General features: G+C 36.4%; 1 protein-coding gene across 5 annotated transcripts in view; it reads left to right on the top strand.

Moving 5' to 3' along the window:
* NF1 (neurofibromin 1) overlaps nucleotides 1-13,344 on the top strand; it is a 260,760-nt gene that overhangs the window by 136,033 nt on the left and 111,383 nt on the right. For all 5 annotated transcript variants that reach the window (XR_014013948.1, XM_081218712.1, XM_081218713.1 and 2 more), the window contains exons 28-31: nucleotides 686-847; nucleotides 986-1,089; nucleotides 7,338-7,473; nucleotides 11,389-11,451. Coding sequence is in view for 4 of the 5 variants with exons in the window: in XM_081218712.1 (XP_081074838.1) it covers nucleotides 686-847; nucleotides 986-1,089; nucleotides 7,338-7,473; nucleotides 11,389-11,451 (465 nt within the window). In the remaining variant the exon portion in view is untranslated. The remainder of the gene's footprint in view (nucleotides 1-685; nucleotides 848-985; nucleotides 1,090-7,337; nucleotides 7,474-11,388; nucleotides 11,452-13,344) is intronic.

Here is a 13,344-nt window from a genome sequence, read left to right as displayed (position 1 = left end):
CAACATGTATGGTTAAACAGTGATTTACTATCACGTTCATTTTTCTTGAGTGTACCAAAAGATACTTTACTGTGGGGAATTATGAGGCTTATCATTTAAGAACTAGATGGGAATTAGCCACCATCCCCACTTTGTATGTAAATCTGACTAATCTTTTGGTTCTGAATGCACAGCCTAGGTCTTTTTCCTGACTTGCTGCAAATCCTGTAGTTTTGCCATTTTCGTTGTTTCCTGCCTAGCCGTGTTCAGCATTCACTGAGTCTCCCTGACCATGTGAGAAGAGAGTAGAGCCCTGTGGTCACTGGAGGTTTATTTGCCCTCATTGATTTTCTAAGAAAATGATCTGTGCACATCAAATTCTTTGCCATCATCTTCTATTTCTGTTTTCTTTCATTTTGTCATAGAATTTGAACTGAATCCTGGATTTTTTTTTGTCTTCTGGTAAAGCCTTGGCCTCTCTTACCTTTTATCATTTAATCCTTAGAGTTAGCAGCTACTGTAGGTGTATAGAAATAGTCATCTGTTATAGACAGATATACACAGATAAAAACCCCAGGGGAAAACTTAATCAGTCACCATATACCTCAGTTCAGCAGGTGGTTGTCAGCTTTCGATTTGCCTTTCAGTTTCCTGCTTAAGGAAAAATGGAACTGTTCACACTGACACTATTTTATTTTGTTCTCAGGATGAACTAGCTCGAGTTCTAGTGACTCTGTTTGACTCTCGGCATTTACTCTACCAACTGCTCTGGAACATGTTTTCTAAGGAAGTAGAATTGGCAGACTCCATGCAGACTCTTTTCCGAGGCAACAGCTTAGCCAGTAAAATAATGACCTTCTGTTTCAAGGTTTGTATCCATTTATCTTTTTTTTTTTTTTTGGTGCGGAGGTATGCCAAACAGTGATTATGTACAGAGCAGAATGTCTTCTTTAATGCAAGATATTTGGAGCAGGCATAATAAATTCCTACTTGTGTATTTCTTTAGGTATATGGTGCTACCTACCTACAGAAACTCCTGGATCCTTTATTACGGATTGTGATCACATCCTCTGATTGGCAGCATGTTAGCTTTGAAGTAGATCCTACCAGGTGTGTCATCCTCTCATCTGCAACAGCTCTCCATTTTTTCATTTCCACTACATGAGGCAAGGCCCTCATAATTTCTTCCCTTGATTCTTAAGATTAGTCTTTAATTATAAAAGTTACACACAAATACATTTTTCTTTTCTTTTCTTTTTTAATATTTATTTATTTGGTTGCGCTGGGTCTTAGTTACAGCAGGCAGGCTCCCTAGTTGCGGCTCGCAGGCTCCTTAGTTGCGGCATGCATGTGGGATCTAGTTCCATGACCAGGGATCAAACCCGGGCCCCCGGCACTGGGAGCACGGAGTCCCAACCACTGCACAATCAGGAAAGTCCCTCAAATACATTTTTCTTAAAGAAAATTACAAATAACGTTAAAGGTGTCTTTGACTGTCACCTCTAGAGACATAGCACTGTTACTAGTTAGGCCGTTCTTCTGTCCTTTTTTCAGTCCATTTGCATATACATATCTCTAGTGGTAGAAACTATGTTATAATGTGAGCACTTAATGTAAATGGTAAGATATTATCAATATATACATGGTTTTGCAACTTTTTTTTTTTAACATAACCCTGTGTCTTAGATCATTCTTTGTCAGTATAGAAAGATAATCTGATTCTTTTTAACTGCTGCATAATAGTTTGTGGTTTGGCAATATCATAATTTACTTAGCCAATGCCATATCGATCCCATTGACTTTTAAATTAATTAATTAATTAATTAATATTTGGCTGCATTGGGTCTTTTTTGCTCCGTGCGGGCTTTCTCTAGCTGTGGCGAGCAGGGGCTACTCTTCGTTGCGGCGCGCGGGCTCTACGCGTGCAAGCTTCAGTGGTTGCGGCACGTGGGCTTAGTTGCTGTGCGGCATGTGGCATCTTCCGGACCAGGGCTTGAACCCGTGTCCCCTGCATTGGCAGGCGGATTCTTAATCACCGTGCCACCTGGGAAGTCCCAATCCCATTGACTTTTGTAGTAACTTTCTAATTATTGTCCTAGCATTATATTTTTATTTGCAGATCATTTACTGCAGGAATTATTCTGAAACCTAAAATTTTTTGTCACTTTTTTTCTTAGAAACCATCAGTTGTTCCCCATTGACTGCAAGAAAAAAACTCATCTGACTATAATCCACATCACTACTTGTCATTCTTTCATGTCATCTCGGTACTTTAACTGCAGTGAAATATGCACATGTTGTACATTTTTAAAGTGGCTTGACAACATGCGGTTCATTGGGATTAGAGTTGCCTAATAAGTAATACCCATTTTCCCCCCACCAAATTCAGAACCAAAAGGGTAGAGGGAGGGGAGGGATGGGAGTGAAGCACCTAGGAATCAGCTATCTCCTCTATTTCTGATAAAAATGATTAAAGAGTGGGGCTTTAGATCCTGTGGGCATATAACATAAGCTTGCTAATACATCACCTTGAATTAGAATCATCTTCCCCATCCCTTGCACAGCTGGGTAAACTACAGGCTTCCATCACAGGGGCTGGCAAGCTTTTTATCACAAGTGGAGAGAAGACCAGATTATATCTTTTCTGCAGGCAGACATATCTAGAATGGAGAGGATGGCACTGAACTCAGCGTGCTTGACTCTGTTTTTTTTTTTAATCTATCTCGCTCTTCCTCCTATAATGAGGATTGACTTAGGAGAAGGGAAAGAGGCCAAGGGGTAATGTAAGGTGCAGTTTAAAAACCACCATCTCCATGAAGCTTTCTACCTGTCCCCATGGTATCTGGCTTATAGTTGGCATTTCATAAATATTTGTTGAATGAAATTTTAAACACTTATGCTTGCTTTTTCTATACCACATCTCTTGTCTTTCAGTTAGGACCTTAACATTATTTTATTTTTTATTTTCAAGTTCAGAGTTTCTTGATGGTTTCTCTTCCTAAATAATTTTATTTGGCAACTTCGTATCAGTTGATATTTTTGGCTCTGCCTTTGCTGAAGTATCAACAGTAATATCTAATCAGAACTCTGGCACCTAAATTAACCAGTTATTGTTAAAATGGTTAAAAAGTTGTAGTTTAAAACTTAAAAGCAACATTCTTTTAATGTTATCTTGTATTTTGTTACCATTTAGCAATTTCACTTTCTAAAGGGTAAAAATTGCTTAGAGAGTGAACTACTGCCTGAAAGAAATCTACTGTACTAAGTACTTTGGTACAGAGAAGGGAACTAGATGACAAACTTCCTATATTCAGGTTACTTAAAATCAAGTTGACATCTTTTCTGACATGTAGAGGGCTTGGAAGTTGACAATGCTATGTTCATAACAAGAAAAAGCTGAAAACAGAAAATCAGCAACTCTTCTTAAATTCATCGGAGAATTGAAGGGCACCCCCCCCGCCAAAAAAAAAGGGAAAAGACTGGCGTGACAGCCAAATTCAGAGAATCCCAGCTTACAGGGAGAAACAGCTGCTGGAGTCAGTAACTGGTAGGAACACTTAGGCTGTAGTTGACAACTTGCTGGAGGTTGAGTGTGGATTAGCTTGAGAATGAAAGCTCCTGGGGGCCCTGTGTCAGGGGGACCCCCACACTTCTGTGAGTTTGACCTCTAGAAACCCTACCAGGTTCTCATGGTGAAGATGGAAGAAAAGTCCCCTTGTGCTCTGGGCAGGGGAAGGGGGAAAGTAACCATTTTGTAATATGCCCATAGTGTTCTGTTCCCCCTTACGAAGGCCTGCCTTTAAGGATAACTACCAGAGCCTTATCTGACCTGGAGGATGGGCAGTTACCCAACTTCAGCCTCCTCTAGCCTTCCTGACTCACATAAGGGGAGAAAAAAGGCTAAGAAATTCTTCTGAAGGTCATAGCCCAGCCACTCTGGCCCAGTAAAACAATGGAGATATAAGCATAAGATTATAGACTGCTTCCCCTCCCCAGTACCTCACTACTACATCAACAGGACTCCAGTGTATTAAAAGTGGGTTACAACAGAGAGCTTCAACACAGAGACTCTAAGAAGAAATTCCTAGGGAAAACTAGGGAATCCCAGACAACTAGGTAGACAAAAACAAGGACACTGGAAGAAATTGACACCTATAGCTACAGCAAACATTAAACACAACCTAAGTCCTAGCCAGATTAACATTAAACCTTACATTAAAGACGTCTTTGTTTCTGTTCCTGCTACCCATTATGTCTTGGGTCTTTCAACAAAAGAATTACAAAGCATGCTAAAAAGCAATAAAAATCACAGTCTCAAGAGACAAAGCAAGCATCTGAACTAGACTCAGGTGTGACAGATTTTGGAATTATCAGACAAGGATTAAAATAACTACAATTAATATGTTAAGGGGTCTATGGAAAAAATACAACCAGTGCGTGACTTAAACAGAGATGGAAACTCTAAGAAAGAATCAAAAGGAAATGCTAGAAATCAAAAACATTGTAACAGAAAGGAAAAATGCCTTTGGATGGGCTTATCAGTAGACTGGACACAAATGAGAAAAGAATTAGTGAACTTGAAGATATGTCAACAGAGATTTCCAAAACTGAAATGCAAAGAAAAAGAAAAACTCAATGAAAATGAAAGTACATCTTATCAGAATGTGTGGAATGTAGTGAAATGTAGTATTTACAGCATTAAATGCATATATTAGAAAAGAAGAAAGATCTAAAATGAATGGCCTAAACTTTCACCTTAGAAAATTAGAGAAAGTTCAGTATAAACCTAAAGCAAGCAGAAGGAAAGAAATAAAAATTAGAAATCAATGAAATTAAAAACAGGAAAACAATAGGATAAAAAAACAAAAACAAAAGCTGATTGAAAATCAGAGGGAAAAATTTTTATACACACAAACACTTAAATAATTGAACACAAAGCTTCATTATAGATCAGAATTAATGGAATAGCCAATAAGTTATCATTGGCATGTGGGAGGCAGGAGGGATAGATGTATTAGAGGGACATCTGAAACAGACCAGCAGCACACCTGCTGCTGTGTTGACTCATTAAGAAAAAGTTCCCACAAAGTAGACAAGAACTGTCAAGGTTTCTAGGAATCTCTTCTGGCCCTGTTAAATATATTGTTAATCTTTTCTTTCATATGCAAAGCTTCTGTGCCCTCCATATCTCAGATTTGAGTTACTATTGTAGCTTCTTAAGTGATCTCCCTGCATAAAGCCCCATATTTAGACCAGTCTCTTTTTAGTTCCCCATATATCCCAAGTTCATTTTCTGCCTCTGACTTCCCGGCAACCAGTTGCCATGTGAATTAATCATGTCTATCTCTGGTTTGCTATTTTGTCTTTTATATCCTTGAATGATTGTACTCATTACTTAGTGTGTACTTGTCTCCCCTCTTTGAGAAGTTCAAAGGCCAATTATTGTTGAATCCTCAGCACCTGGCATTAAGATGGCAAATAGTAGACACCTGATAAACGTTTATCAGATTGAATTGTGTGCTTGTCCTGCCTTCTTTCTGAAATGCCCTTACTTCTTTTTGCCTGTGCAGATTCTTTCCCTCCTTTAGAACTCACCTAGTCCATGAAATCTTTCCTGCCTGTCGTCTACGTTAATTTCCAAACTCTTACTGTATCCATATGCTGCACCACATGGTGAGCTGCAAGGAATCTGGAGTGTCCCAAACTTTTATGTAATATGTAAATTAGTATAGAAAGAAAATTACTAGTTAAGAGATTGAAGACAAGTTTTTTTTGTTTGTTTGTTTTGTTTTGTTTTTTTCGGTACACGGGCCTCTCACTGTTGTGGCCTCTCCCATTGGCGGAGCACAGGCTCCAGACGGGCAGGCTCAGTGGCCATGGCTCACGGGCCCAGCCGCTCCATGGCATGTGGGATCTTCCCGGACCGGGGCACGAACCCACATCCCCTGCATCGGCAGGCGGACTCTCAACCCCTGCGCCACCAGGGAAGCCCTGAAAACAAGTATTTATTCAATAATTGTTCTGGTAAGGTACTATGATAGTTTTTAAGGGGTCAAAGATGAATACATCCTTCAAGGATCTTACAATTTAGTAGGGGAGATACGACATATAACAAGTAGCTAAGTAGTGACTTTCATAGGGAATGTGTTTTGAGAGTTCGGTTGGGCAGCTCAAGTAAAGGTTTGTGGATTTGAGAGCCACTGGGTAAAATTTAAACCCCATAAAGTAGGCATTGTAATTATTCCTGTCTTATTGATGGAAAAAATGAGGCTCAGAGAAGTTAAGTATCTTGACCAAGGTCATAATGGTCAATAAGTGGTAAAGCTGAAATTTTAACCTAGTGAGTCTGCCTTCTGAATATCTGCCTTTTTTTTTTTTTGCTGTACGCGGGCCTCTCGCTGTTGTGGCCTCTCCCGTTGCGGAGCACAGGCTCCGGACACGCAGGCTCAGCGGCCATGGCTCACGGGCCCAGCCGCTCCGCGGCATGTGGGATCCTCCCAGACCGGGGCACGAACCCGTGTCCCCTGCCTCGGCAGGCAGACTCTCAACCACTGCGCCACCAGGGAAGCCCCTGAATATCTGCCTTTAATCACAGCACCAAGACTTTAGCATCATACAGAAGAGGTGCTTCCCTGGCAGTCCAGTGGTTAAGACTCCGTGCTTCTACTTCAGGGGGCACGGGTTCAATCCCTGGTCAGGGAACTAAGATCCTGAATGCTGTGCAGCACGGCCAAATAAATAAATAAATACCTTAAAAAAAAAAAGAATCATACAGAAGAATTAGCAACAGTAATTTAAATGTGGGGAATAATGGAGTACTGAGGACAAAGGCGACTTCAGAGGTCACCTGAATGACGTGATTGAAACAGTGATGGTGCCATTGACAACATGGGGAACACAGGATGAGACATACAAGTAGGAGGAAAAAAAATCAGCTGATTTTGAACAAACTGAGTTTTAGGTACTGGCAAGAGGGACCCCTAGCAGTTAGAGATATTAAACTGGATACGAAGGGCCGTTGAAAATAGGGCCTGAATGGCCACAAAATATTGAAAGCATGTCTAACTTTACTGAAGTCATGGAAATAAAAGTTAAAACTGTGAGATGCACTCTCCTACCTACTAGATGGACAAAAAAATAAAAATCATATACTAAATTTGTGAAAATATAGAGGGAGAAGAATTTTTATACACAATTCTCAAAATTGCCTTTTTTATAGTTGGTTTGTTTAAATCAGGTTCCCAGCAAAGTCCAAATGTTGCATTTGGCTGAATGTCTCTTAAGGAGTCTCTTTTAAGGGGTATGTCTGTTTGTTTGTTTTTAATTGGTTTTGCTTTTTTTCTTTTTCCTCTCGATAGGTTAGAACAGTCAGAGAGCCTTGAGGAAAACCAGCGGAACCTCCTTCAGATGACCGAAAAGTTCTTCCATGCCATCATCAGTTCCTCCTCCGAATTTCCCCCTCAGCTACGAAGTGTGTGCCACTGTTTGTACCAGGTATGCTTAAGGTTAGAGATTACCATTATTAATCCACAACTAAATTTAAAAGAATGCTTTACCAAAGAGGGATTTAGCTGCTAATAGTGCGTGGTTGATAATACTGAATCAATTTGGATGAATAATACATTAAGAATTGTTTAAATTGGCTTTAAAAATATAAAGTAGTTTAAGGGGGTACTTTAAAAATAATACATTTTCCTTGCGTTTGAGAAGCTTAAAATGCACCAAATCTACTGGGTATAATAGATGTGATTGAAATGAGATATATTATGAAATTTTTGTTGTTGTTTTTATCTTGTACCTGAATTACTCATAGGGTCTTTCACATATGAGGCTGGTCTACTCCTTGCTTTCTGTGTTGTGAAATGCTTGATCCATAATTTTGATTTTTTCATTAAGCTCTATTGTGTTGTGTCAGGTTTTCCCAGGACAGGCTGATGTTTATTTTATGTAGAATGCTGCTTATAAAATATATTGCATCATCATTCACGTCAAATTATTAGACTTTCCAACACTAGAGCTGCAAGTAATGCTTCTGAGTTCAGATGTCCACAGTCATCCCCTACTTGCTAAGGAAATTGCATCTGTGTTCTTTTATGGCTTCCACTGTGTTTTTGATCGGCATATGCAGTTTCAGAAATGATTTAATCACTCCAAGGGAGATTAGTGCAAATCCACATTAGCCTGTTAAAACTGTGATTCTGGAAGAAACATTAGTGGGTCTGGAGTTTGGGACAGGGGCAGGTATAGGGGGAAAAAAGTATGCATTTATCAAAACCCATGCCTTTTGTGTCTTTTTCCTTGCAGAGTTATCCCCAGACATTTGTTTTTTAGCACAGGGCTTCGGTTGCTTAGAGACATTAGCAAGATCAGTGAAATTGTCATTTAAAAAAGCTGTTTCAGGCTGCTCTTTGTGAATTTTTCCCCCATTGCTATTTATAAAGATGTATCTGCTGTATCTATAAAAAAATGTTTCATCATGTTTGTAGATGATGAAGCATACTTAGCATTAAAACTCTCTTAATTTAATTTATCATGACTTTTCCTGCCTTTTCAAAATAGCTCAAGGAAGCTTAGGAGAGCCCCACATAATTTTTTCAGCTAGTTAAATCTGAGACCAGAGGGTGGTTTAGTTATAATATGAAATCTCATACAGTAAGTAATAGCATAAGTTTGGGCATTATTCAGGTTTCTCTTTAAATCCAATTCAGTCCATCTTCTGTTTATAAAACTAGGCAGATAAGAAATGGTGAGCACATATTAAAAATAGTCTGGACCAACTTCTTGGTTGGCCTAATAGGAACTGTTTTCAGAGAGCAAATGAATTTCTCAAGTGGCAGTGGCTTTGACTTTAGCTGGTTAGAAGTGAACGGGTACTAACTACCTGGTTACATATATGGTCTAGTAGATCTTAGTAGAAATTCTTCATGTGGTTGTCTCCCTAAAAGAAAACAGTTTTTGTATCATCAGCAAACTTGGAGTCCCATTTGATAAGGAAAAAGGAACTAAGTGCTTGGCATTTAGTAAGTACTTAGAAAATATTTAATGAAGGAATAAATAACCCCATTTCTCCTACCCAAGTAAACAAGATTCTTGCCAGCTTTCATAGTTAGGAAGGGAGGGAGGTAGTGAAAATAATGCAGAAAATAATGCTAGTTGATAATTGGTGGCTTATTAACCACTATGTGTTGTGCTTTTTAAAACATGCCATAATACAATATCCCATATTACAACAGACCTGAATTGTATTAAAATTTCACATACAATTATTCCCTTTAATAATATTATTTAAATGTTAGTGCATTTGGGGGACGTATTGGATAAACTTATTGTTGGAATGTACAATACTATAGAGGAAATATATGCTATATTATTTATAAATAAGAGTTTGTTTTTTAATAAGTGACTGATAACAGGAAATTTTACATTTACTAATTAAAAACAAAAAAAAATAAACTTTGATCTCAAGATATTCTTTCATTGAGTCTCCTTCCAAATGTAGTTTTTCCCTTAGTTTGCTCTTTTATTTTTATTCACCTTCCCTCTTCTGGCTTTTCCTTGCCCTTTTGACTTTGACAATAACATAATGGTCCATTTGTACTTTTATGTTCTGCTGGGAGGGATAGTAGTCGATTGTTTTTTTCCCTCTAGTAAATATGTCTCCTGCTTTGGGACCTACTGGGGAAGATTTGAAAGCTGAGTATATTGCTAGCTAATAAATTTCTCTGAGCTTTAGATCTTTTTACTTGAGTTAGTATTTTTGACTGTTAAACCTTTTTAAAATCATGGTTTAACCATGTCTTTCATTTTATATGCCTCCTTACTTAGTGGACTAGGTTAAGATTATATAGGAATAGCCAACTGTGAACATGTGTTAGATCTATAACTGAGACATTTTCTCATGTATTTATTTCCACTTTTCCTCCTGATAGTTTTGGAATAATGAGAAAATAATTCCCAGAGTGGATATTCTCCTAAGTTGTGGTGAGAGAGTTCTGAGAAAGAGCTAAATATGATTCTAAATAAATGTCGTCTTTTCCTAGCAAATGTGCTTCTCCAAACAGAAGTAGTTTACACAAAAATTTTAAGGCTATAATTGATGGTTATATACCGTAATTGAAAATAAAAAGTGTATAAAACTGCATTTTGGGGATAAATTGTGTTACTAGCGCTCTTATATAGACTAGTATATAGTCTAAAGTTTGAATCAAAGCTCCTTGAGAAAAAGACTGTGTCTTCTTGTTTTATTGCTTTCTTCCAGTGCTTAGAATGGTATCTAGCAAGTAGGTGCACAATAACTACTTGGATGAATGGATGGACGGATGGATGAACAAATATCAAACTAATGCCAAGTTATTATGGGTTATGGTGTTGAATGCACAGAATTCCTAGAATAAAATGCCATGTATGATGGATTAAAGAATTCTAATTTGTTTTCAAGATATTTTAAAAATAATTATTGTGCCTAGTCTAGTCCAATCAGGAGTCTTTTAATTTTAACAGAGCTCTTTGGCCTAGGAGGAGCTCTGAGAGATGAAGCCAATATGTCTCTGTGGGTTTTGGGTTTTTTTGTGTGTGTGTGTGGTTTTTTTTTTTTTTTTGGAGACATTCTGATAAATGGTCAAATCTGTGAAAAATTTTAAGCAGGCTTACAGTTTTATTCTGTAATTTTCTCTGCAGTTTCTTCACTTTAATATTAATGCTTATTTCTAGTTGAGCTGATAACATTCTTTTCCCAAATGTTGCAGAGCTTTTAACCTCCTCTGATTAGAACTTTTTCAGGAAGTAGCCTGCAAACAAAAATAAGTGAAATTGTAAGAGTAATCTTTCTTAAGGAGAGAGAGACTTTTAGCTCAGAATCTCTAAAGTGTATTTTTTCTATTATATTTAGCCATTTAATGTTTATTTTTTTAATCAGTAGGATAGGAATTCAATGCCAGCTATTGAAAAAAGAACTTTTTAAGTCAATTGAAGGATACACAGAGAAGTATATATAAATATATGTATCAAGAAAAAATTATGTAGACGCATAGAAGTGTTTTTAGATTATAATCTATTTGTAATGAACATTTTATATAAAATTTATCAAAAGCTAGGATTTAACTGAAATGTAAATATTAAATATCCTCACATTCACTTGAGGAGAGCTTTTCTGTGATTTATAGCCAGAAATAGTAGATATGATTGTCTCAACATTTCTTGCTGTTTATTTAGTGCTTTGGCTTAAAAATGTAATAAAAATTAAAATCCAGAGATAAAATTCATCCCTCAAAATTAAGTTGATTCCTAATTTTTTGTTGATTCCATTTATGTTACATTTTGATCATGTAATTTTATGTACAAGCCAACATTGTTTTTGTTGCTGTATGTAGTTGGTGCTGTGACTTGTTTGTGCTCATCTCTGTTCTGTAGGCAACTTGCCACTCCCTACTGAATAAAGCTACAGTAAAAGAAAAAAAGGAAAACAAAAAATCAGTAAGTTTGGAGAACTTTTTTTTAGCTGTTTCTTTCAAAGCAAAACAAAAATCTTTTGCTGTTTGTTAAGAACATCTTCACTTCAGCCTATTTGACCTTCACTGTAAAATCATTCTACTAATTCTGGCACAAAGTAGCTTTCATTTCAATTAACCCTGGAATTAAGTTACATTGAAACATTCTCTGTGTTCCTTTGGTTTGATTTATCCCAAAGGCATTTTGGGGGCATTTGTTGCATTGGATATCCCTGGTCTAATTTTATTATTTATTTTTTAAATTATAAATGAATGCAAAAGAAACTTAATTTCAAGGCCTTAGGAAATGCTGACTCTCTTCATTCTTGCTTCTTGTTTGCAGGTAATGTGAGTGATTTCTTTTCCTAGAGATAAAAGTTTTTCTTAATTGTTAGAAGTACATGGAAGGAAAGTGTCACTTTCTAATAAATCTTACCTAAAAGTAGCTAAAGTTTATTTTTTACTTCTTATATTTTTATCTAGACAGTCTCAGCCAGGATTTAGATAATTGTGCTTAGATTATAAAAATTCTAATGGTAAAACAAAACCACTTTTACCTTAGAGAAAATCATTATTAAACTATTGGGACTGAGAATTATAGTACTTTTGAAATAAAGGAAAACAGTGAGTCCATATTTATAGAGAAACACCTTATTTGCAAACATGATATGCATATACTTACCTGCTTCTATGAACTTGCCCTAATTTAAAAGGAAGAAAATTATGGTAGTCATAATTATTTTCTTCCTGTGAGTGACGTCCAAAATATTAACATGCATTCATTTTAAATTTGCCATTATCTGTCAGTATGACCGATCTTTATCAGGCTCAGTGCTACCTTTGTTCCTACAATCCAAATGAATTTAGAGAAAGATGTAAAGAAAACCTTTAGGAGTCATGTAGTTAGTTTACTTTAAAAGGTAAAATTTAGTGTAGAGTATTCATCTGGTTTCATCTTTCATTTCTCGTCTGAGCTTTACATATAATAAATTTCTATTTTAAATTCAGAACTAAATTAAAATTTAGAGACATGCTTTTATGTCCATTCAGGAGATTCTTTTTTGGATATGTTAAGTAAATTTGGTCAGCTGTGAGTAAATGGATTGGATTGGATGGCCATCTTATTTAATAAAAACATTTCTTTCTAATGCTTCAGCCTTCTAATTCTCAGCGTATGTGGATTTAACATAATATACACCATCACTGTTGAAATTAATTTACTATTTCTAACACTCTTGTTTGGTGTTTTACTAATACCATTATGTAGTATATCACATAAATTAAAATTCAGGCTTTCTCCCTTTCTCTAGAGCATGTTTTTTAGCCTTCCTAACATTGCTTTATTTATTAAGATTTTGTCTAAAATTGTTCTTTGAAATGTTTTTTTCTACTAGTGTTATTTTCAGATTTAAAAATAAATGTTTCTGGGTAACACTAAGTTTTGGAATGTATTTCTCAGCATAAGTGATATGAGGTCCTTGTGGAAACAAAGGAAATCTAATTGGCAATTTGAGATATTTTAGAACACGTTCCAAAGTATGAAGACAGTATAGTTATTATAAATTTAAAATGTTGTTTATAGAGTTGTTGGCTTAACAGAATCTAATGATCTAAAAAGCAAGTTAACTTTCTTTGGGGGTGTATGTACCATGGATTGTAATGTGTAAAATATGGAGAGAAGGTTCTGGCTTCTGGTATATAGCTGTGTAATCATATTATAGATAATTCTCTTTATCATACTCAAACATATACTGTAAATTAGATTTCCTTTGAGAAGTTGTCAACCTAACTCAGGTAATTAAGGATAGATGGGTTGTGATTCTCTTGATGATGTTCAGTGTATGACTGCCTTTATTTGTAACCTGTAGTTCAGCTTTTA

The sequence above is a fragment of the Mesoplodon bidens genome, assembly GCF_964165515.1.
Source record: "Mesoplodon bidens genome assembly, chromosome: 19".
Taxonomy (NCBI): domain Eukaryota; kingdom Metazoa; phylum Chordata; class Mammalia; order Artiodactyla; family Ziphiidae; genus Mesoplodon; species Mesoplodon bidens.
Note: the sequence above shows the minus strand (reverse complement) of the source record. Positions and strands in the feature narration are given on the sequence as shown.